Genomic DNA, 24,936 nt, shown 5'->3' on the forward strand with positions numbered 1-24,936 from the left:
ACACTGCAAACCTTATATCTGGCCAGCCAGGCCAAATGAACCAACAGGTGCAATAGTGGCATATCTGTCATGGTGGAAACCAACTGCCCTCTAATTGGACTGGAGGCCCACTCCAAGGGAGGGAATACATCCCTGATACTGAAAACTTAAAACAGGGGCAGTTATGAATGAGCCCTAAGGATGTAAAGTCTGCTGCTCTGGCTAAATGTATATACCATGCTTATCAAACTGCCCAGTAAGCACTTCTTTTAATGTTCATACCCTTACATTAATGCTACTCTCACTTTTGGTAGAAATCCTTCTCTTTTCAGATGGCAGTGACTTTGGAATGACTCAGAAGGCATCATGGTGCTGGAAAGAAGTGACAGAAATACTCGGTACTGTAATATCTCTATCAGACCTTCCAAGGCTCAGGGTCTAATGCGGAAGAGGTGGTGGAAAGAATGTAAGAGCAAAAGGAAGGGTAGGACTCCTTACAACGTGCTCCCCCCAGATACAAAATAGCCTGGATATCCATGACCTTACAGTGCCTAATACTACCTACACAAGACCATTATAAGAGGAGGAAAAGATCATGACATCAAAATAAAAGAGACTGATTAAGATGGGGAGGGGCTATGATGGAAAATGAAGTTTCAAAGAGGAAAATAAGGGGAGGGAGGGTATTACCATGGGATATTTTGTATACACATAGAAGTTAATAAAAATTAAAAAAAAAATTAAAAAGGGATGGAGATATGGCTTAGCAGTTAAGACGCTTGCCTGCAGAGCCACAGAACCCAGGTTTGATTCCCCAGGACTCATGTAAGCCAGATTCATACCGTGGCACAAATGTGTGCAGTTCATTTGCAGTGGCTGAAGGCCCTGGCATGCCCAGTCTCTCTCTGTTTGCCTCTCTCTCAAATAAGTATGTACCATGTTCAAAAATAAACTGGGTAGACAGGTGTGGTGGTACATGCCTTCAATCCCAGCAATTTGGAGGCAGAGGTAGAAGCATCACTTTGCATTTGAGACAAGCCTGGAATAGAGTGAGAGATCAAGGTAAGCCTGGACTCTACCTATCCCCCCCCAAAAGTAATAGTAATAAAAAACTGGGGGGGGGGGTGTGGAAGGATGCATTAGCGGTTAAGGCATTTGCCTGCAAAGCCAAAGGACCCAGGTTCAATTCCCCAGGACCCACATAAGCCAGATGCACAAGGGGGCAAATGCGACTGGAGTTCTTTGCAGTGTCGGGAGGCCCTGGCGCACCCATTCTCTCTCTCTCCTTCTTTCTCTGTCAAATAAATAAGTAACTAAATAAATTTTTTTGTCTTATTTTTATGTATTTGAGAGCAACAGACAGAGAGAGAAAGGGGCAGATAGAGAGAGAGAGAGAGAGAATGGGTGCGCCAGGGCCTCCAGCCACTGCAAATGAACTCCAGACGTGTGTGCCCACTCGTGCATCTGGCTAATGTGGATCCTGGGGAACTGAGCCTCGAACCAGGGTCCTTAGGCTCACAGGCAAGCACTTAACCGCTAAGCCACCTCTCCAGCCCAAAAAATAAAATATTTACAAAAACTGGGAGAGGGGCTGGAGAGGCAGCTTAGCAGTTAAGGCATTTGCCTGCGAAGCCTAGAACATACGTTCAATTCCCCAGTGCCCATGCAAGCCAGATGTGCAAGGTGGTGCATGCGTCTGGAGGTCAGTTTCAATGGATGAAAGCCTTCATGTGCCCATTCTTTCTATCTGTCTCTTCCCCCATCTCTCTCCGAAATGAATATTTTTTTAAAAAGCCAGGCGTCCACACCTTTAATCCCAGTACTTACAAGGCAGAGGTAGGAGGACTGCTGTGAGTTCGAGGGCCACCTTGAGACAACATAGTGAATCCAGGTCAACCTGAGCTAGAGTGAGACCCTACCTCAATACACCAAATTTTAAAAAAACAAAACAAAAACCAAGGGGCTGGAGAAATGGCTCAGCAGTTAAGACCTGTGATCAATTCTCCAGTACCCATGTAAAGCAAGTGCACAGTGGCCCATTCTATCTCCCTTTCTCTCATCTTAATTAATTAATTCAATAAAATAGAAATAGGGCTGGAGAGATGGCTTAGTGGTAAAGGTGTTTGCCTACCAAGCCTAAGGACCCAGGTTTGATTCCCCAGTACCCACGTAAGCCAGATGCACAAGGTGATCCATGCATCTAGTTTGTTTACAGCAGCTGGAGACCCTGGCACATCCATCCTCTCTCTATTAAAAAAACAATAAAGGGCTGGAGAGATGGCTTAGCAGTTAAGCGTTTGCCTGTGAAGCCTAAGGACCCCGGTTCAAGGCTCGGTTCCCCAGGTCTCACGTTAGCCAGATGCACATGGGGGCGCACGTGTCTGGAGTTCGTTTGCAGAGGATGGAAGCCCTAGCGCTCCCATTCTCTCTCTCTCCCTCTATCTGTCTTTCTGTCTGTGTCTGCACTCTCAAATAAATAAATTTTAAAAAAAATTAAAAAAACAATAAAGCTGACATTTAAAAAATAAAAATTCTCAAAACCCTAAATTATTTGAATTATGCTAACCAATAAGCTGATACGACATACAGAAAGGAAAGAAAAAAATCTTTAATAGCTAAGGAGTTTTAGAATAAAATTGGTTTACACTACATCATACCAAAACTTACAATCAATGTGATTTAAGTCAGACTAATTTTAGACCAACAAACAGAAAATAATACGATTGCCCAGCACCCACGTAAGTCAGATGCACAAGGTGGCACATGTGTCTAGAGTTTGTTTGCAGTGCCTACAGGCATGCCTGTTCTCTCTCTCTCCCTCAAATAAATAAAAATTCTTTAAAAAAAAGGAATACACTATTAAGCAAACCACAGAAAAACAACAACAAAAATTTCATACAGCTCACAAAGAGGAATACTAGGTCAAAGCACATGAAAAGCAATTCATCCTCAGTCATTAAAGATACCATTGTTGCTGGGTGTGGTGGTGCATGCCTTTAATCCCAGCACTTGGGAGGCTGAGGTAGGAGTTCCAGGTGAGCCAGGGCTAGAGTGAGAACCTGTCTCAAAATACCAAAATCATCATATTAAGTAAAAACCTCATTGGGGACTGGGCATGGCACACAACTATGACCCCAGCACTTGGGAGGCAAAAGTAGGAGGATCATCCAGAGTTTGAGGCCACCCCAAGACTACATAATCAATCTAGGACAGCCTGTGGTACATACAGTATGACCTTATCTCAAAAAAACAAAATCAAAAAGATAAATGTAGGGTCTGGAGAGATGGCTTAGAGGGTAAGGTGTTTGCCTGTAAAATCAAAGAATTCTGGCTTGATTCTCCAGGACCCACGTAAGCCAGATGCACAAAGGGGTGCATGCATCTGGAATTTGATTGTAGTGGCTGGAGGCCCTGGCATGCCCATTCTCTCCCTCTCTCTCTCAAATAAATAAATAAATTTTGTAAAAACCTGCCGGGCATGGTGGCACACGCCTTAAATCCCAGTACTCACATTAGGGAGGAAAAAGTAGGAGGATCTCTGAGAATTCAAGGCCACCCTGAGATTACATATAGAATTCCATGTCAGCCTGGGCTAGAGTGAAACCCTACCTTGCAAAAGCAAAAAAAAAAAAAAAAAAAAAAAAGATAAATGTAGGAAGGGGGAGGGATTCAGTGGCAGTGAGAGGATAATATTTGATCAAATACATTATATAAAAGTATGAAATTTCAAAAAAAAATATGGCTGGAGAAGTATAGATACATGCACATAAAGCCTGCTGGCCTAAGATCAGATTCCCCAGGCACCCACATAAAGCTGGACAGGTGTTTGCAGCAGTGAGATTGTCCCTGCCCCTCACGCTCACACAAAAATAAATGGATAAAAATGAAAAAATCTGACCAAGCTGAAAGTTGATTCTCTTTGTGTCTGGATTTACATGGGTGATGGGGAATTGAACTCAAGTTGGGAGGCTTCCACAAGCACTTGCCTTTAATACTGAGCCATCTCCCCAGCCCCTACAACTTCATGTTTTTAAGCTAAAGATTCCTAAGATTCTTTCTTTTGATTTTTAAAACGTTTATTTAAGCTGGGGTGTGGTGGTGCATACCTTTAATCCTATCCCAGCACTCTGGAGGCAGAGGTAAGAGGATCACCATGAGTTTGAGGTAACTACATAGTGAATTCCAGGTCAGCCTGGGCTACAGTGAGACCCTACTTCAAAAAAACAAAAAACAGCAGGGCATGGTGTTGCATGCCTTTAATCCCAGCACTCAGGAGGCAAAGGTCGGAGGATCACCACGAGTTCAAGGCCACCCTGAGACTACAGAGTTAATTCCAGGTCAGCCTGGACCAGAGTGAGACCCTACCTCAGGGGGAAAAAAAAAACCAAACAGAGCTGGAGAGATGGCTTATCAGTTAAGCGCTTGCCTATGAAGCCTAAGGACCCCAGTTCAAGGCTTGATTCCCACCCACGTTAGCCAAATGCAAAAGAGGGCACAGGCATCTGGAGTTCCTCTGCAGTGGCTGGAGGTACTGGTGTGCCCATTCTCTCTCTATCTGCCTTACTCTGTCACTTTCAAATATATTAAAAAGAAATAGTATTTATTTATGGGGAGTCAGAGAGAGAGAGAATGGGTAGTGCCAGGACCTCTAGCCACTGCAAACAAATTTCAGATACATGTGCCCCCTTGTGCATCTGGCTTACATAGGTCCTGGGGAATCGAACTGGGGTCTTTAGGCTTCACAGGCCTTAATTGCTAAGCCATTTCCCTAGCCCCTGAAGATACTTTTATATGAATTATAACTTCTAGTGAGTGGTACACAAAGTTTATTTTTTAATTTATATTCATAAAGCATTCATTCAGTACCTATTGACCACCATATTCCAATATGGTATGATCTGCAAAGGAGAAAAAAAAAAATCCAGGGCTGGAGAGATGGCTTAGAGGTTAAGGCACCTGCCTATGAAGCCTTAAGGACCCATGTTCAATTCTCTAGTACCCATGTAACCCAAATACACATGCTGGCACATACATCTGGAGTTTGTTTGCAGTGGCTAGAGGGCTTGGTATGCCTCTAGAGATCTCTATAGAGAGATCTGTATGTATTTGTCTCTCCTCTTTTTAAAAACAGAAAAAAAGAACTCCAGAACAAGCCAAGTATGGTGGTACATACTTGTAATCCCAGCATTCTGGAGGCAAAGGCAGGAATATCACTACCAGCCCAAGGTCAACCTAGGGTACACAGTGAAGTCCTGTCTTAAAAAGAAAAGAACAAAGGCTGGAAAATGGCTCAGAAGTTGAAGGCGCTTCCTTGCAAAATCTGCTGGTATGGGTTTGATTCCCCAGTGCCCACATCCAGCCAGATGCACAAAGTGATACTTGAATCTGGAGTTCATTTACAGCCACAAGAGGTTTGGCATGCCCATGCTCCCCTGCCCCCCATCTCACTATCAAATAAATTTCTGCTAGAAAAATAAAAACTAAAACCAGAATTATAAAAAGAAAGAGTCTGGACAGAAAAACTACAGGATACTTAAAACTTACGTTGTTAGCAAGAATGCTCCATCACCACATCTTTCTAGAGCCTTTCGTGCAGGAGGTTTTGCTGCAAATTCTACAAAACCTTTTCCAGTAGCTCTCCCACGATCATCCACAACCACAACAGCTTTCTCTACTGGACCAAACTGTGAAAATGCTTGCTCTAAAAGTTCATTGGAAACAACTGGAGAAAGGTTCTTGACTGTTAGGGCTGCTCCATGTGTAGCAAAGCGAATTCGGAGAGGTCTGCTCTTCAAAATAGTGCCATCCAGTTCTGCTTTTGCAATTTCAGCCAGTGTTCTGGATTCCTTTTTAGAGGAAAAAAATCATTTTTTAAAGTTGAATAAGTAACAAAATATTTGAAAATAGAAAAAAAAAAACCTGAAAATAGTGGTTTGGTTTTAGATAGACTAGGCAGCCTTAGGATATTCACAACAGGGCCATTTTACTTTCATATCTCTTAACTTCAGTATCACATGCTTTCTCTCATCAGGTACTAAAAAATCACTATAAACTTTTTTTTTTTTTTAAGGTAGGATATAGCTTTAGTTCAGGCTGACTTGGAATTCACTCTGTACTCTCCGACTGGCCTTGAAATCATGGTGATCCTCCTACCTCTGCCTCCCAAGTGCTGGTATTAAAGCTGTGTGCCACCACATCCAGCTTGCAGTATAAACATTGTAAATGACAAAAAAAAAACCCAGATCATTATCCTGTTACATATCATCACTTAAAGATTAACTGTTAACAAACAAATTACCAGCTATTAAAGGTTCAAAGCAGTGCTGGAGAGATGACTTGGCAGATAAGGTGCATGCCTGCAAAGCCTAAGGACATAGGTTCAATTCTCCAGGTCCCATGTAAGCCAGGTGCACATGGTACATGCATCTGGAGTTCATCTGCAGTGGCTAGAGGCCCTGGTATGCCCATTCTCTCTCTATCTCTCCCTCTCTCAGTCTCTAATAAATAAATAAAAATAATTTTTTAAAAAAATTAAAAGGAGAATGGAGTTTCAAAGGGGAAAGTGGGGAGAGAGAGGTCATTACTACCATGGGACATTTTTTATAATCATGGAAGTTGTTAATAAAAAAAAATTTGAAAAAAAATTAAAAGATTACTTGTGAAGCCTAAGGACCCAAGTTCAATTCCCCAGTTACCACGTAAACCAGATGCACAGGTAGCACATGCGTCTGGAGTTCATGTGCAGTGGCTAGAGGTCTGGGGCACCCATTCTCTCTTCTTTATCTGCCTCTCTAACAAATAAATGAATTTAAAAATAAAATAAATAACTGTGTAAGTGTATTTGGGCCTCACACAACTGTAATACCACAGCTAGAATGGTGAAGGCAGAGGGATACCTGAGGGGGGTGACTGGCTAGCAGGTCTAGCTGAATTAGTAAACAACAGGTTCGGTTAGAGACTGTCTCAATTATAAGGTGAAGAATAAATGAGAAAAACAACAGACATCAAACTCTGGCCTCTACATGCATTTGCATGTGTGCACACGCACAAACAAAATAATAATTCTTTTATTCCCAATGTTTTTGACATTGACTGGTTGACTGACTTGGCTTAAGATATGATCTCTCTCTATATATAGCCCAAACTGGCCCAGCATTCAAGATTCCCCTGTTTGTATGTCCAGAGTACTGGGCTACAAATGTGTACCATCTAAACCTGAAGAATACTCCATCAAATCAAACATTTCATTGCCAGGAAAATTCCTTTCCCTTTTTAATTTTTTCTTCTATATAATGGGAAAAATACTATGAGGAATCAGCCTGGACTAGTGACAACCTACCTTGAAAAAAAATTACTATTAAGTCTTGTTAATCACTCCTCCTGAAATATCTACACAGGGCATGTATTTTTTACTATCACATTGAGAGAAGTAAATGACACATTCACACTGTAATAGGTCCCTCCTCCCAAGTGCTGAGATTACAGGCATTCACTACCATGCCCAGCTAGAAAGTTCTCCTGGTTTCACCAATGAGCATATTTTCTGGTTTCTAAACACTTATGCACAATAGTGTCTCAATATAATGTACTTAACAGATACGTTCCACAAATGTGTCATTTGCTTCTCAATGAGACACACACACAAGAGAAAGAACTTCCTTCTACTTGAAAGTTCAAAGTTGGTGTGATGGTTTGATTCAGGTGTCCCCTATAAAGTTAGGTATTTAGAAATTGAAGACTGTGTATTGCTGGGGCAGGCTTATGCATGTTATAGTCAAAGTTTCTCCATGCCAGCGTCTGGCATACTCTCCAGTTGCTGTGGTCCATCTGTTGGCCAGGAGATGATGTCTACCCTGTGCTCCTGACATCATGGAGGCTCCCCTAGATTCTGTAAGCCAAAATAAACCTTTTTTTTCCCTACAAGCTGCTCTTGGTCAGGTGATTTATGCCAGCAATGTGAACCTGACTGCAACAACTGGGGTACATCATAAACATCTAAAACAATAAAGTGGCATATTTAGGGCTGGTGAGATGGCTTACAAGTTAAGGTGCTTGCTTGCAAAGCCAAAGGACCCAGGTTCAACTCCCCAGGACCTACATAAGCCAGAAGCACAAGGGGACACATGCATCTGGAATTCGTTTGCAGTGGCTAGAGGCCCTGGAGCACCCATTCTCTCTTTCTGCGCCTCCCCCCCCGCAAATAAATAAATACAAATTTTTTAAAAAATACCAATAAAGGGCTGGAGAAATGGCTTAGCGGTTAAGAGCTTGTCTGTGAAGCCTAAGGACATCAGTTCCAGGCTCAATTCCCCAGGACCCATGTTAGCCAGATGCACAAGGGGGTGCATGCATCTGGAGTTTGTTTGCAGTGGCTGAAGGCCTTGGTGAGCCCATTCTCTCTCTCTCTCTCTTTCTCTCTCTCTCTCTCACTCTCTATCTGCCTTCTGTTCTCAAATAATTAAAAAATGAACAAAAAAAAGTTTTTAAAACTACCAATAGAGCCAGGAACGGTGACACATGCCTTTAATCCCAGCATTTGGGGACCATGAGTTCAAGGCCACCCTTAAACTACATAGTGAATTCCAGATCTGAGGCCAACCTGGGACTTCAGAATGAGTTTCAGGTCAGTCTGGGCTAGTGTGAAACCCTACCTCAAAACAAACAAATGAAGACAACTTATTTTGAGTTGTTAAGAACATCTTTATTGCTAAGACTTCACATGCTTGAGCTGCAAGGTCATTGAGAAATCCTGCTGGAGCTGAGCTGAAAACCTCTTCCCTATAGACCAGCTGGCAGAAAGCTGGAAAAAGCTAGACAGCATGCAGCTCCATTGGAGACAGAAGTTGTCAGTAGAGATAAACAACAGCAGACACTGAAAGCCTTAAATTGGGCCAGCCAGGCCAAATCAGCCAATGGGTGCAATAGTGGCATATCTGTTGCAGGAAAGCCAACCGCTCTCTAATTGGACTGCAAACCCATTCCATGGGAGGGAATACATTCCTGATACTGAAAGCCTCTGACAGGGGAAGTCATAAGCCCTAGGGGTGTAATGCCTGCTGGGGTCTGGCTAAATGCATATGCTATGCTCACCAAACTGCCCGGTAAGTACTTTTCTTAACGTCCACACCCATACATTAATGCTACTCTCACTTTTGGTTACAGAAGCTTCTCTTTGCAGATGGTAGTGACCTCTGGGATGACTCAAAAGGCACCATAGTGCTAAGAAATGACAGAGGAGTGCTTAGCACAAAACACCTCTATCACACCTCCCAAGGCTCAGGGTCCATTGGGAAAGATGTGGTGGGAAGAATGTAAGAGCCAAAGGAAGGATAGGACTCCTTAAAATGCACTCTTCCCTGGATATACATGACCTCGCAGTGCCTGGTACTACCTACACCAGACCAGGAAAAGATGATGACATCAAAATAAGAGAGACTAACTGAGAGAGGGAGGGGATAAGATACAGAGTGGATTGGGGAAGGGGAGGGAATTGTCATGGTTTATTGTCTAGAATTATGGAAGATGTCAGCAACAAAAAAAAAAATTGAGAAAAAAAAAAGCCAGGTGTGGAGGCAGAGGTAGGAGGATCACCATGAGTTCAAGGCCATCCTGAGAATACATAGTGAATTCCAGGTCAGCATGGGCTGTAGTGCACTTGCCTGTGAAACCTAAGGACCCCAGTTCCAGGCTCAATTCCCCAGGACCCACGATAGCCAGATGCACAAGGGAGCACAAGCGACTGGAGTTCATTTGCAGTAGCTAGAAGCCCTGGCGCGCCCATTCTCTCTCTCTCTCTCTGTCACTCTCAAATAAATAAATAAAAGTGAACAAAAAATAAAAAAATATAAGAGCCGGGAGTGGTGGTGCATGCCTTTAATCCCAGCACTCGGAAGGCAGAGGTAGGAGGATCACTGTGAGTTCAAGGCCACCCTGAGACTCCACAGTGAATTTCAGGTCAGCCTGATCTACAGTGAGACCCTACCTCGAAAAACAAAACAAAACAAAAAATCTTTGGGGGATGGCTCAATGGTTAAGTGCTTGCTATACAAGCCTGAGTCAGGAGTTTGGATCCCCAGAATCCAGGTAAAGCCAGACTCAGTGGTGCACACAACCATAATCTCAGTAAGTGTAATCTCACACAAAATCAGGACAATCCTAAAGCTGGAGAAGATTAGTGTTCTGAGGAGAAAACAAGAGACTGTCATAAAGTTGAGGTGAGAACTGACAGCCGAAGATGTCCTCTGACCTACACACACACACACCTATACATATAAACACAAACATCTGAACATATACACACCAAGAAAAAATTTTTTGTACCTGAGTCTGGTGGCATGTACCCACAGTCCCAGTTACTTTGGAGGCTGAGGCAAAAGAATCACAAGTTCAATTTTTGTTAAAAGGCTGGGGTATGGCTCAGTGACCAAGTACTTGTCTAGTATGCTATAGGCTCTAGATTCAAGCTCTTAGTAACACACACACACACACACACACACACACCAAAAGCCACGTCTTACTTTTTTGGTATTTTTAAAATTTATTTGTTTGCGAGAGAAAGAGGCAGATAAAGAATGGACAAGCCAGGGCCTCTAGCCACTGCAAACAAAATCCAAACACATTCACCACATAGTGCATCTGGCTAGTGGGGAAAATCAAACTTGGGTCCTTAGGCTTTGCAGGCAAGTGCCTTAACTGCTAAGCCATCTCTCCAGTCCCATCTTGATTTTTTACCCTAACGCAACATTACTAAAGTAGCAGTAACCAATTTTTACTATCTAAAAAGGATCAGCGGGCTTGAGGTATGTCTTAGTGGACACACATAAGCCAGGTGCACAAGGTGCATCTGGAATATGCATCTGGAATTTGTTCACAGTGGCTGGAGGCCCTGATGAGCCTGTTCTATCAGCTCCCCCCAAATAAATAAGTATAACTATTTTAAAAATAAATAAATGAATAAATCAATGAGAAAATAAAAGGATCAGGTACTTTATTACCTCATATGTTATATCCAACAACAATGAATTAAAATGCTGTGAAGTAAAATTGGGAATGGAAAAGAACATGAGCAAATTTCTTGGGCCAATAATCATGTTCTCTACTTCAATAGAGGTTTAAGTCAATCAGATGTATGCATCTGTGAAAACTCAACCAGCACACTTAAAAATCTTTGAGGGCTAACAGTAAGCACTTCTGTTAATGTTGATACCCTTATATTAATGCTACCCTCACTTTTGGAAGAGAATCTTCTCTTTTCTGATGGTAGTGACCTTGGGACGACTCAGAAGGTATCATGGTGATGGAAAGAAATGACCGGAGTGCTCAGTACTACAATATCTCTACTCTATAACACCTTCCAAGGCTCAGGGTCTAATGTGGAAGAGGTGGCAGAAAGAATGTAAGAGCCAAAGGAAGGGTAGGACTCCATACAACATGCTCCCTCCAGACACAAAATGGCCTGGATATCCATGGCCTCACTGTGCCTGACATTACCTGCACAAGACCATCATAAGAGGAGGAAAAGATCACGACATCAAAATTAAAAAAGACTGATTGAGATGGGGAGGGGGTATGATGGAGAATGGAGTTTCAAAGGGGAACGTGGTGGGAGGGAGGGTATTACCATGGGGTATTTTTTTATAATCATGGAAGTTGTTAATAAAAATTTGGAAGAAAAAAAAATCTTTGGTGGCTAAGAAAGTAGCTTGGCAGCCATGCTTACCTCACATGCAGGAAACCCTGGGTTCAATACTCACCACTGGACCACACCAAAAAAAAAAAAAAAGAGCTTACACTATATGTTTATATATATATACGTAAGTTAAATATCCTTTAAAAAAGTAATATTGGAGCTGGAGAGATGGCTTAGTGGCTAAGGCACTTGGCAGCGAAGCATACAGACTCAAGTTAGATTCCTCAGTACCCACACAAAGCCATATGTACAAAGTATCATGCATCAGTTTGTTTGCAGTGACTAGAGGCCCTGGCATGCTGGTTCATTCTGTCTTTCTTTCTCTGCTTGCAAATAAAAATTTTACTTTTGGCACCTAATTACATTTGAAGTGTTGCTTGGAACAAATAAAGTATTTGTGCAATGAGAAGTATTCAATATTAAAATTTTTTTTTTATCAAAGTTCATTTGCCTATCACACACAATGCCCTTGGGTTCAATACCCAGGACAAAAAAAAAAAAGTGTGTATTTTCCATGTTTAAAATAAAATTAAAATAAAAGGGGCTGGAGAAATGGCTTAGCAGTTAAGGATTTGCCTGCAAAGCCAAAGGACACAGGTTCAATTTCCCAGGACCCACGTAAGCCAGATACACAAGGGGCACATGCATCTGGAGTTTATCTGCAGTAGCTAGAGGCCTTGGCGTACCCATTCTCTCTGTGTGTGTCTCTCTTCTATCTCTCTCCCTCTCTTTGCTTGCAAATAAGTAACTTTAAAAAAGAAACAAAATAGTTCTAAAGCAGAGTTGTCAGCACTACAAATACACAGACCAATTTCTGTTTTAGTGGGGGGAGATAGAATATAGCTATATGTATAGCTAACCTTGAACTAAGCTAGCCCAGTCTAGCCTTGAACATGTAATATTGGCCTCAGCTTCCTGAGTGCTTGGATGATAGGAATATTTCACAATGGTCAGGTACAAGATAATTCATATTATGGGGGCTTACTGCTAAGGCTGTTTAGGAGCATCCCTGGTCATTATTCACTAAATGCAAGTAGAATCACCTGTGACACCAAAAATATTTCCAGATATTGGAGAGCAAAACAAGTCCATGAACCACTGCTGTAATGCTTGCTAAAGTATTTGTAAAAACCAATTAAAATCATGTATTTGAAATTACACCAGATTTCTTCATGACTAGGAAAAATAATTATCAAATTGATATTACTATTACCCAGGTATGGAGACTCAAAACTTTCACCTCACCATTTAAGGGGCTAAGGTATAGGGGATCAAAAATAGTCCAGGCCAGTCTGGGTTACAACAGTAAGAGCTCTAAGCCATCCAGCATTGCAAAGTGATATCCTATCTAAAGAAAAGAAACAAGGGGACTAACTAAAAAAATGGATTAGCAGTTAATGCACTTACCTGCAAAGCCAAAGGACCTAGGTTCAATTCTCCAGTACCCACATAAAAGCTGATACAAGGCCCTAGCCAATTCTCTCTCTCCCTTTCTCTCTCAAATAAATAATAAATAAAATATTTTTTTAAAAAAAGAAAAACTTATCCAGAGACATAGCCCTCCCCACAATGACAGACTGCTGTTCTCACAACTTATAACCTACAACTACATGGTGAATAGCAGCAATCCCACTAAAGAGGGCCCTCAGTGGAGTAGAGGTAGGGAGGAGGGAAATGATGGTACCAACATATGGTATGTCTACACAAAGTTTCTACTTAATAAAAAAGAAACTTAACATCAGTATAAAAAAGATCAGAACCACATTTAAGAAAGCAAAGTTCCAGCCGGGTGTGGTGGCGCAGCCTTTAATCCCAACACTCGGGAGGCAGAGGTAGGAGAATCTCTGTGAGTTCAAGGCCACCCTGAGACTACATAGTGAATTCCAGGTCAGCCTGAACTAGAGCGAGACCCTACCTTGAAAAACCAAAAAAGAAAAAGAAGTTCTGTAATAAACAGACAAAATAAAAAATATAAATTTCTCAAAAAAATAGATTTCTCAATTATTAAAAAAAATGACAACAGGCCAGCTCTTATACAGATAGGTAGACAGATAAACACATGTGTAGCCAAAAAAACTTTATGAGGGCTTTTTTTTAGCTATGTCCATTTTACATATGATGAAACAGGCCTAGGGAAGTTGAGTAAACTACCCAAAATGACACTTCAAGTACCAATTGACCCTATCTGTAAACCACAGTCTCTGCCAATATAAATTCTGCCTTTGGCCTTATGTTCCACACCAGCAAAGGCTACACAGTGAAACCTGTCTCAAAAAGCAAAATCAGGGCTGGGGAGATGACTTAGGAGTTAAGGCATTTGCCTGTGAAGTCTAAGGACCCATGTTTGACTCTCCAGGTCCCATGTAAGCCACACCCACAAGCTGATGCAAGCCACAAAGTGGCACATGCACACAAGGTAGCACATGTGTTTGAAGTTCAATTACAGTGGCCCTAGTGTGCCAATTCTTTCTCTCTCTCTTCCTCCCTCCCTAACACACACACACACAAAACAAAGCCACTCTGTTGGGTTTGCCTCAAAAAACAATTTTTTTAAAGCAAGATCAGGGGCTGGAGAATGAGTGGCTAAAGCACTTGCCTGCAAAGCCTAAGGACTCAGGTTCAATTCCCTGGTTCCCACATTAAGCCAGATGCACTAGTTTGTGCGTGCATCTGGAGTTCATTTGCAGTGGCTAGAGGCCCTAAGACGCCTATTCTCTCTATATATATATCTGCCTCCTTCTCTATCTCTTAAATAAATAAAACAAGCACAATCAGAGCTGAACGTGGTGGTATAAGCCTTTAATACCAGCACTTGGGAGGCTGAGATAGGAGGATCACAGTGACTTCAGCCTGGCCTACAGAGTGAGGTCCAAATCAGCCTGCACTACAGTGAGAACCCACTCTTTAAAAAAAAAAAAAAAAAAAAAGGCTGGGTATGGTGGCATACACCTTCAATCCCAGCACACAGGAGGCAGAGGTAGGTGGATTGCTATGAGTCTGAGGCCACCCTGACACTACACACTGAATTCCAGGTTAGCCTGGACTAGAGTGAAACCCTACCTCAAAAAAAAAAAAAAAAAAAAAAAAAAAAAGGCTGAAGAGATGGCTTAGCGGTTAAAGCACTTGCCTGCAAAGCCCAAGAACCCAAGTTCGATTCTCCAGGATCCACATAAGCCAGATGCACATGGTGGCACAAGCACCTGGAGTTCATTTGCGGTGGCTGGTGGTCCTGGTGCACCCACTCACTCTTACTCTCCCTGACTCTAATAAGTAAAAATAAAAACTAAAAAAAAGCAGGGCATGCTAGTGCATGCCTTTAATCCCAGCATTTGGGAGACTGAGATAGGAGGATCACTGAAGTTTGAGGCCAGCCTGAGACTACATAGTGAATTCCAGGTCAGCCTGGGCTAAAGGGAGTCCCTACCTGGAAGGAAAAAACAAAAAACAAAGCAAGAATAGCCAGGCATGGTTGAGCACACCTTTAATCCCAGCCCACAGAGGTAGGAGGATCAATGTAAATTCAAGACCATTTTTAGAGTATCCAGTGAGTTTCAGGTCAGCCTTGGCAGTGCCTCGAAAAAAACAAAGAATCAAAACAAAACACACAAATTCTGGAGCTGGAGAGATGGCTTAACAGTTAGGGCGCTGGCCTAAGCCTAAAACCAGATATGGTAGGCACACCTGTAGCCTGTAATCCTGACACTCAAAGGACGACAAAGCAGAAGTCCAAGGCCATCCTTAGCTATATGAGTTTGAGGCCAGCCTAGGATACAAGAGACACCATTTCAAAAGAAAAAAAAAAACAAAAACAGAAATTTAAATTAAAGCAAAGCTCAACCACTGGAGGCTGAGGCTGAAGGATTGCAAAATCAGGGCCTGCCTACACAGCTTAGCAAAATCCTGTCTCCAAACAGAATTAATGGTTTAGGGAAATAGCTCAGTGGATAAAAGCACTTGAGATTCAAGCCTGAGTATCCAAATTCGATCCCAAGACCCCACATAAAAAGCAGGAAGCTGCCAGATGTGGTGGTACATGTCTTTAATCCCAGCACACAGTAGACACAGGTAGGAGGATCTTGTGAGCTCTATCTCAGACTGGGCTAGAGTGAGACCCTTACAAACAAACAAAAAAGCAGGAAGCAAACTGGAGGAGACAGGAGAATTTCCAGGAAGCGCACAGCAAGCCTAAATCCAGACACAGAAACACTGCCTCAAATGAGGTGAAAAGGTGAGGGGCCAACTCAAAGTCCTCTGACCTCTGCATATGTGTCATGGTATACACACACATGCATGTACACAAACAAACACAAGCACACAAATATATATGTGTGTGTGTGTATGTGTGTGTGTGATATATACATATATAGATAGATAGATAGATAGATAGATAGATATATCTATATATATGGGGTTTTTTTTGGAGTTAGGATCTTGCTCTAGCCCTGGCTGCCCTGGAACTCCTAACTCAAGCTCCCAAGTGCTGGGATTAAAGGCATGCACCACCACACCCAGCAACAGTGGTATCTTTAATGACTGAGGATTTTCTTTTTCTTTTTTTTTTCTAACAGTTTTTATTTATTTATTTGAGAGCGACAGACACAGAGAGAAGGACAGAGAGAGGGAGAGAGAGAGAGAATGGGCGTGCCAGGGCTACCAGCCTCTGCAAACGAACTCCAGACGCGTGCGCCCCCTTGTGCATCTGGCTAACGTGGGACCTGGGGAACCGAGCCTCGAACCGGGGTCCTTAGGCTTCACAGGCAAGCGCTTAACCGCTAAGCCATCTCTCCAGCCCATGACTGAGGAGTTTCATGTGCTTTGACCTACTATTCCTCTTTGTGAGCTGTATGAAATTTTTTGCCTATTTTCTAATTGGGAATTTTGTTGTCTTGAATGATGTAATCTAGGTACACATCTTTATTATATCTTTATTATAGTTTTCCATTTTGTGGTTTGCCTAATAGTGACTTACTTTCTTTTTTTTTAAATTTTTTTAATATTTTTGGTTTTTCAAGGTAGGGTCTCACTCTAGCCCAGGCTGACCTGGAATTCACTATGGAGTCTCAGGGTGGCCTTGAACTCATGGCGATCCTCCTACCTCTGCCTCCCGAGTGCTGGGATTAAAGGCGTGGGCCACCATCCCCGGCTTTCTTTTTTTTTAAAAAAAAATATTTTATTTATTTCAGGGAGAGAGAGAGGTGCATGCCAGGGCCTCTAGCCATTGCAAGCAAACTCCAGATGCATGCTCCACCGTGTGCATTTGGCTTACGTGGCTACTGGAGAATCAAACCTAGGCTCTGAGGCTTCACAGGCAAGTGCTTTAGCCACTCAGCCATCTCTCTAGCCCAACAGTGACTTTCAAATAGTAGTTTGTATATTCTGCAGAGTCGAAATGTTTTTCTTATCTTACATCTTTATGAAAAATCAGAAACTGATAGGCTGGAGAGATGACTTAGTGGTTAAGGCACTTGCCTGCAAAGCCTTAAGACACATGTTCAACTCTCCAGGTCCCACACAAGCCAGTAAGCCAGACACAGTGACAGAAGCTCTGGAGTTCAATTGCAGGGGCCGCCAATTCATTCTCTCTCTCAGTCTCTCACAATAATTTTAAATTTATTTATTTATTTATTTGAGAGCGACAGACACAGAGAGAAAGACAGGGCTTCCAGCCTCTGCAAACGAACTCCAGACGCGTGCGCCCCCTTGTGCATCTGGCTAATGTGGGACCTGGGGAACCAAGCCTCGAACCGGGGTCCTTAGGCTTCACAGGCAAGCGCTTAACCGCTAAGCCATCTCTCCAGCCCTCTCGCAATAATTTTAAAAAAGCCAGTTTGTTCGGCTTGTCTCGAGAAAAACAAAAATCAGAAACTGAGGCTGCAGTTGATGCCAGCACTGGGGAGACTGAGGCAGGACTCCTTTGAGGTCGAGGTCGGCCAGGGGCCACAAAGTGAGTTCCACATTAACCTGGGCTAAAACTAGACCCTACCTCGAAAAATGCTATCTGTCTGTCTATCTATCTGTCTGTCTGTCTGTCTATCTGAATGACACAGGAGTCAGGCGTGAGCGCATACACTCGCAAATAATTAAAAAAAAAAATAAAAACCTTTGAGGACTTAGGTGGCTTAAGCAAGTAGCCGGCTGCTCTGGGAAAATACAGACTTACTGTTAAATCCCTGAAAATGTTTGTATTTAATTTACTGTGATGTTTGGGGTGGAACCCAGTGTTTTGGACATGGTAGGTAGGCAGAAGCTCTACCAGTGGGCCACTTTTACAAGACTTGTACGCGGGTCTTGCTGAAAAGAAAGGAAGATGAAAGCTTGCTGGAGAACTTAAGAGAATTGCATTATCGTATTCACTTCCTTTCTAACACCATTTTGCCTCTAGTAATTGTCACCAGAAAGCCGACCCCGCCCCCTGCGGTACCCGGCGCCAACGCGGCTCTGGGGATGGTCGTGGAGGTGGCGCGCGGCATAGCAGAAAACCTGCGCCGCTCACTCCGAAGCAGAGCCGCCATAGGAGGCCGGCGGAGGCCAGCCCGCGTCCGGGGTCCGCAGAGCCAGTCCCTGCCGATACTGAGGTCCCAACAAAGTCCGCCCGCGTCCCCACCTACACCCCAACAGTTCGGGGTTTTTCTGACTCCCAGCGCCGGCTTAAGACTCACCAGACGGATGAAACCGAAGCCCCGGTCGCGGTTGATGAAGACCTCACTTGGCTCACCGTAGCGCTCGAAGAGCCTCTTGAAGTCCTCCTCCGTGATGTCGGTCGGCAGGTTCCCCACGAAGAGGCGGCAGCGCTGCGTGTAGGTCTTCTCTCCCGGCTTGAGGAAACTCTTGATGTCAATGGTGAAGCCTACCTCTTCGTCCGGGTGGTCTTCCGGGGGCGCGGGTGGCGGCGCCTGCTCTCCGGCCAGCGTGAGCGCCAGGGCGGCCGCTGCCACCGGCTCGCTGTCCCCAGCCGCGGACTCGAGGGCGCGAAGGCGGGCCGGGTTCTTCTCTATGCGCACTTGCTTCAGGTTTCCCCTTAACATCATCTTGTGGTTTTCCTCAGACGCTAGATACTGGATAAAGGCCTAGACAGAAATATGTAGACGTCTCTACCTGTATCTATGGAAACAAAGCAAGTAAAGCCAGGTAGCTGAACCAACAGCCCTGCCACACCACATTCATACCCACTGAAGCTGCACGATCAAAATGGCGTTCCCTGGATCTGCAGTTGTGAGACGCTGACTTAAGTCCCTCCCCACCGCAAAGCGCCTGCGCATGTCTGGCGCCACAGACGTTGGTTAGCACTGCGCATGCGGACGACATTGCGCCCACAACACCTTTAGGGTGGGAAAATACCGGCCTTCCACAGTGAAGTATTGGGGTCTTTTGGAGAAAGAGGGCTTGGTTTTGGTTTTCTCAGACAGTAGGTTTATGTGGCACAGGCTGGTCTTGAATTCATGATACTCTTGTTTCAGACTCACGAGGGAAGGTAGAGAATACAGGCTTGTGGAGAGCCAACAAGCTGAGATTACATACGTGTGTCAGTACTCTAAAAATGCAATGATTTAGGGGACACGCTTACCCAGTTAAATATCAATGCCAAGGCTGGGAAGATGGTTCAGCAATGAATGGCTTTAGCTTACAAAACCTGCCAGTACAGGTTCTATTCCCCAGTGATCAAGTAAATCAAGATGCATAAAGTGGCCCATGCTTCAGGAGTTCATTTGCTGTGGCAAGAGGCGCACCCTCTATCTCTATGCATGAATAAATGATGCTAGAAAATAAAAATATTTTTATTAAAAAATAAAATATAACCAGGTGTGGTGGTGCACGCATTTAATCCCAGCACTCAGGAGACAGAGGACACAGATTGGAGCATCACCATGAGTTTGAGGCTACCCTGAAACTACTTTGTGAATCCAGGTCAGCCTGAGCTATAATAAGACCATACCTGGAAAAAAACCAAAAAAATAAAAAATGATATGCAGGGGGGAGGAGCTGGTTATGGAGTTTGCCTCTGAAGCCTAAGGACTCAGCGTTGGTTCCCCAGTACCAGCATATGCCAATTGCACAAGGTGGCTCATGCATCTGGAGTTTGTCTATAGTGGCTAGAGGCCCTGGCAGGGCCATTCTCCCTCTCCCTCCCCCCCTCAAAAAAGTAAATAACTAATAAAAAATTAGAGAGGAACGATAAAGGACTAAGAAAAAGAACAGGGAAAGAAGTAATGAGGTGGTCTGTCAGTACAGTTCTGAGACTGACACAGAAAGCAGTGCTACCCTTGTGCACCCCAAGGAGTCACACAGGATACTAAGGTGCCTTTGTTTTCTATCTTTGTTTTCTTATTTTCTGCAATTAACATTTAATACTGAGAAAAGACTTTTAAAAACTGAAATATAGGCTGGAGAGATGACTCAGCCATTAAGGCACTTGCCTCTTTGAAACCTAAGGACCCAGGTTCAATTCCCCAGAATCCACATAAAGCCAAATGCACAAGGTGGTGCATGCATCTAGAGTTTGCATCAACTGGAGGTCCTGGAATGCCCATTATCTCCCTCTCTCTCTCTTTCTCTCTCTCTCTCAAATAAATAAATTAGGGCTGGAGGCATAGCTTAGTAGTTAAGGCATTTACCTGCAAAGCCAAAGGACCCAGGTTTGATTCTCCAGGACCCGCGTTAGCCAGATGCATGAGGGGGTGCATGTGTCTGGAGTTAGTCTTTAGTGGCTGGAGGCCCTAGTGCACCCATTTTCTTTCTCTCCCCCCACTTTCTCTGTCAAATGAATAAAAAAAATTCTATTAAAAAATTAATTGGGTGGAGATTGAGTAAAGGAAAGGTGGAGGGAGGGCTAATCAAATTCTGAGAGAATATAAATAAATAAAATGGAATCCTTCAGTTTTAGGCATTGGAACACTCAGGAGACATAGATCATTGCTAGAAAACTTTCAGTGCCAGGGATGGGATATCTTCCAGTGAGTTGTTGGCCAGGGAGGTCCCTGGTGCCCCCAAAACATTATAGGCCATTGCCGAGGCCCTTGGTCTCCCACCAGGAATAGATGGTAAGACCCTATTGCTGAAGACTCCACATACTTGGGCTGCAAGGCCACTGAGAAATCCTTCTGGAACTGAGCTGATAACCTCCTCCATGTAGACCAGCTGACAGAAAGCTGGAAGAAGCCATTCTACATGCAGTTCAATGGGAGAAAGATACACCACCAGTGAAGATACTCAACAGTGGACACTGGAAGCCTTATAATTGGCTAGCTAGGCCAAATGAGCCAATGGGTGCAATAGTGGCACGTCTGTCATGGAAGAAACCAGCTGCCCTCCAATTGGACTGGAGGCCCGCTCCAAGGGAGGGAATACATCCCTGATACTGAAAACTTAAAACAAGGGTAGGGCTGGAGAGATGGCTTAGCGGTTAAGCACTTGCCTGTGAAGCCTAAGGACCCTGGTTCGAGGCTCAGTTCCCCAGGTCCCACGTTAGCCAGATGCACAAGGGGGCACATGTGTCTGGAGTTCGTTTGCAGTGGCTGGAAGCCCTGGAGCGCCCATTCTCTCTCTCCCCCTCTGTCTTTCTCCCTGTGTCTGTCACTCTCAAATAAATAAATAAAAAATGAACAAAAAATATTTAAAAAAACAACAACAAAAAAAAAACAAGGGTAGTCATGAGCCCTAGGGTTATGATATCTGCTGATGTCTGGATAAGTGTATATACTATGCTTATCAAACTGCCCAGTAAGCACTTCTCTTAATATTCATACCCTTATATTAATGCTACTCTCACTTTGGATAGAGAATCTTCTCTTTTCAGATGGCAGTGGCCTTGGGACAACTCAGAAGGTATCATGGTGCTGGAAAGAAGTAACTAGAGTACTGAGTAACATCTCAATCACACCTTCCAAGGCTCAGGGTCTAATGCGGAAGAGGTGGCGGAAAGAATATAAGAGCCAAAGGAAGGGTTGGACTCCTTACAAAGTGCTCCCTCCAGACAAAAAATTGGCCTCGATATCCATGACCTCATAGTGCCTGACACTACCTACACAAGACCATCATAAGAGGAGGGAAGTATCATGGCATCCAAATAGAGGAGAGACTTATTGAGATGGGGAGTGGATGTGATGGAGAATGGAATTTTAAAGGGGAAAAGAGGGGAGGGAGAGTATTACCATGGGATATTTTTTATAATAATGGAAAATTTTTAATAAAATTGAGAAAAAAGAAAAAAATGATATGCAAAGCCAAGCATTGTGACACATGTCTTTAATCCTAGCATTTGGCAGAGGTAGGAGGCTCACCATGAGTTTGAGGTTACCCTGAGAATACATAGTGAATTCCAGGTCAGCCTGGGCTAAAATAAGACCCTACTTCAAAAAAATAATAATAATAAAATAAAATAGTACTAACAGGTGATATGGCAACTTAGTAGCCATGGCAAAGCAGCCTAGGGAGAGACATAAACAGATAACAGCCAAATATACTCTTCTACCAAAAAGTGAAAACTTTTTGTAAAAACTTTTGGTCAGCTCTATCATTCTCAAATAAGCTGTATTTTGGTGTTAACTACTGTTGTCTTTCACATTTCCTCATTTATAGGGCCCTTGTATTTTTCTTCTGTCATTATTGGGAGTGAGGTCTCACTTGGTGCCAGGCTGACCTGGCACTGGTTCCAGACCAGAAATCTCAGCCTCCCAGTTGAAAGTATTAAGGGTGTGAGGCAACCTAAAGGACTTAGACTTTATTAGAATATCTGTTTGTTTTAATCCCCACTCTTAGATGCTGTAGTTAAAGCCTAAGGACCCAGGTTTGATTCTCTAGGTCCCACATAAGCCAGATACACATGGTTGTCCATATGTCTGGAGAGTGTTTCCAGTGCCTAAAGGCACTGGCACACCCATCCTCTTCCTCCCTCCCCCCTCTCTCTCTCTCTCTTTCTTCCTCCCTCCATCCCTCTCTCTGTCTCTAATAAATAAATCTTAAAAAAAAAAAAAAAAACCTCTGTGCTGGTTTTGATTGAATGTGTAGATTACTCAGTTGAATTTTAGAATATGTGAGTAATCTACTCCACTCAGCCTACTAGAATACTTCAATAGCAGGCAAATTCAACACCGAGGGTCATTTCTGCTGTTACTCTGGGAGTATAAGAGCTACATCAGGCACCTTAATTAAAATACTAAACACACAAACCAAATGAAATATATTGAAAGCAGTTAGAGAGAAAAATCAAGTCACATATAAAGGCAAGCCCATCAGGATAACAACAGATTACTCAACACTTTTTTTTTTTTGAGATAGGGTCTCACTCTAGCCCAGGCTGACCTGGAATTTACTTTGTAGTCTCAAGAGTGGCCTCAAACTCATGGAGATCCTCCTACTTCTGCCTCCTGAGTGCTGGGATTAAAGGCATGCACCACCATACCTAGCTAGACAAAGCAGTTTTAAACAACAAAAATAAGGCTAGTGGTATCATCATACCTGATTTTAACCTATATTACAAAGCCATAGTACCAAAACAGCATGGTGCTGGCACTAAAACAACATGTAGATCAATGGAACAGAATAGAGGATCCAGATGTAAGTCCAAGGAGCTATAGCCACCTGATCTTAAAACAAAAATAATAAAATACCAAAAATACTCAGTGGAGAAAAGACACCCTCTTCAACAAAAAAAAAAAAACAAAAAAAACAAAAAAAAAAACCACATAGGTATCCCTATGTAGAAGAATGAAAATAGATCCTTCTCTCTGTATCCATGCATAAGAATTAAGGCCAAATGGATCAATGATCTTAATATCAGACCTGAAATTCTGAAACAGCTAGAAGAAAAAATCGGGAAATCCTCCATCATATTGGCATAGGCAACAATTATCTGAATATAACCCCAGTTGCTCAGGAAATAATACCACTAGCCAGCCACTGGGACCTCATGAAATTACAAAACTTTTGTACAGCAGAGGACACTGAATAGAGCAAAGAGGCAACAGAATGGGAGAAAATCATTGCCAGTTGTATGTCTGACAGAGGATTAATATCTAGGATATACAAAGAACTAAAGAAACTAATAAGAAATCAAAAAAAGAAGAAAAAGCAATTAAAAAATGGAAAGCATCAAAGAGAGCCTGATTGATTGAGATGGGGAGGGGATAATATGATGGAGAGTGGAGTTGTAAAGATGAAAGTGAAGGTAAGTATGGTGGATTCAGGTGTCCCCCATAAACTTAGGTGTTCTGAATGCTAGGTTCCTAGCTGATGGAGATTTGGGAATTAACGCTTCCTGGAGCAGTGTACTGTTGGGGCGGGCTTATGGATGTTATAGCCAGTTTCCCCATGCCAGTGTTTGGCACACTCTCCTGTTCCTGTTGTCCACCTTATGTGGGCCAGGGGGTGATGACCACCCTCTGCTCATGGCATGATTTTCCCCTGCCATCATGGAGCTTCCCCTAAAGTCTGTAAGCCAAAATAAACCTCTTTTTCCCACAAGCTGCTCTTGGTTGGGTGATTTCTACCAGCAATGTGAACCTGACTGCAACAGTAAGGGAATTATCATGATTTATTGTCCATAATTATAGAAGGTGTCAACTTTTTAAAAAAAATTGTGAGAGAGGGAGGGAGAAGACAATGAGAATATGAGCATGCCACAGCCTCTTGGCCTTGAAAACTCCAGACATGTGTGTCACTTTGTGCATCTGCATCTGGCTTTCTATGGGTACTGGAGAATCAAATACTGGGCCATCAGGTTTTACAAGCAAGTACCTTTAACCACATAGCTATCTCTCTAGCCTACCACTAACAAACCCCCACCTATGTTCATGTAGCAAAACATAATTAAAAGCAGTATCATTAAAAAAATTTAATGGTGGTTATGGATTTACCATGGATCTAGAGAGCCACTGAGGCTGAGCAGTGTAAAAGCCCCTGTAGGAGGCATTGTGAGGTCATTGTAAATCCAAGGACTTGAGATGCCAGGATTATGGGATGGCTGCCAAGAAAAGCTGCTGGCTCAGTTTGGATGCTGCTCAGAAAGCAAATAGCATACCTGGTGTGGTAGTTTGAATAGATGGCTCTCAATATATTTAGTGTTTTATTAGTTTGTAGTTTGGATCTACAGCCACCTGGCTGTGGTGGTGAGTTTGAAATTTTTCCTTGTGGTTTTTTTTTTTTTTTTTTTTTTTTTGGTTTTTCAAGGTAGGGTCTCACTCTGGTCCAGGCTGACCTGGAATTAACTCTGTCATCTCAGGGTGGCCTTGAACTCACGGCAATCCTCCTACCTCTACCTTCCGAGTGCTGGG

The 24,936-nt window shown here is 43.1% G+C and overlaps 1 protein-coding gene across 1 annotated transcript in view; it reads right to left on the bottom strand.

Annotated features, from left to right (window-relative positions):
* Positions 1–18,875, bottom strand: part of Pspc1 (paraspeckle component 1) — a 79,019-nt gene extending 60,144 nt beyond the window's left edge. Inside the window, exons 1-2 of the mRNA XM_004665889.2 lie at positions 18,328–18,875; positions 5,524–5,825 (exon numbers count right to left, since the gene is read on the bottom strand). Coding sequence (XP_004665946.1) covers positions 5,524–5,825; positions 18,328–18,696 — 671 coding nt within the window. The 5' untranslated portion in view covers positions 18,697–18,875. The remainder of the gene's footprint in view (positions 1–5,523; positions 5,826–18,327) is intronic.
* Between the last annotated feature and the right edge of the window lie 6,061 nt (positions 18,876–24,936).

The sequence above is a fragment of the Jaculus jaculus genome, chromosome 3, assembly GCF_020740685.1.
Source record: "Jaculus jaculus isolate mJacJac1 chromosome 3, mJacJac1.mat.Y.cur, whole genome shotgun sequence".
NCBI lineage: Eukaryota > Metazoa > Chordata > Mammalia > Rodentia > Dipodidae > Jaculus > Jaculus jaculus.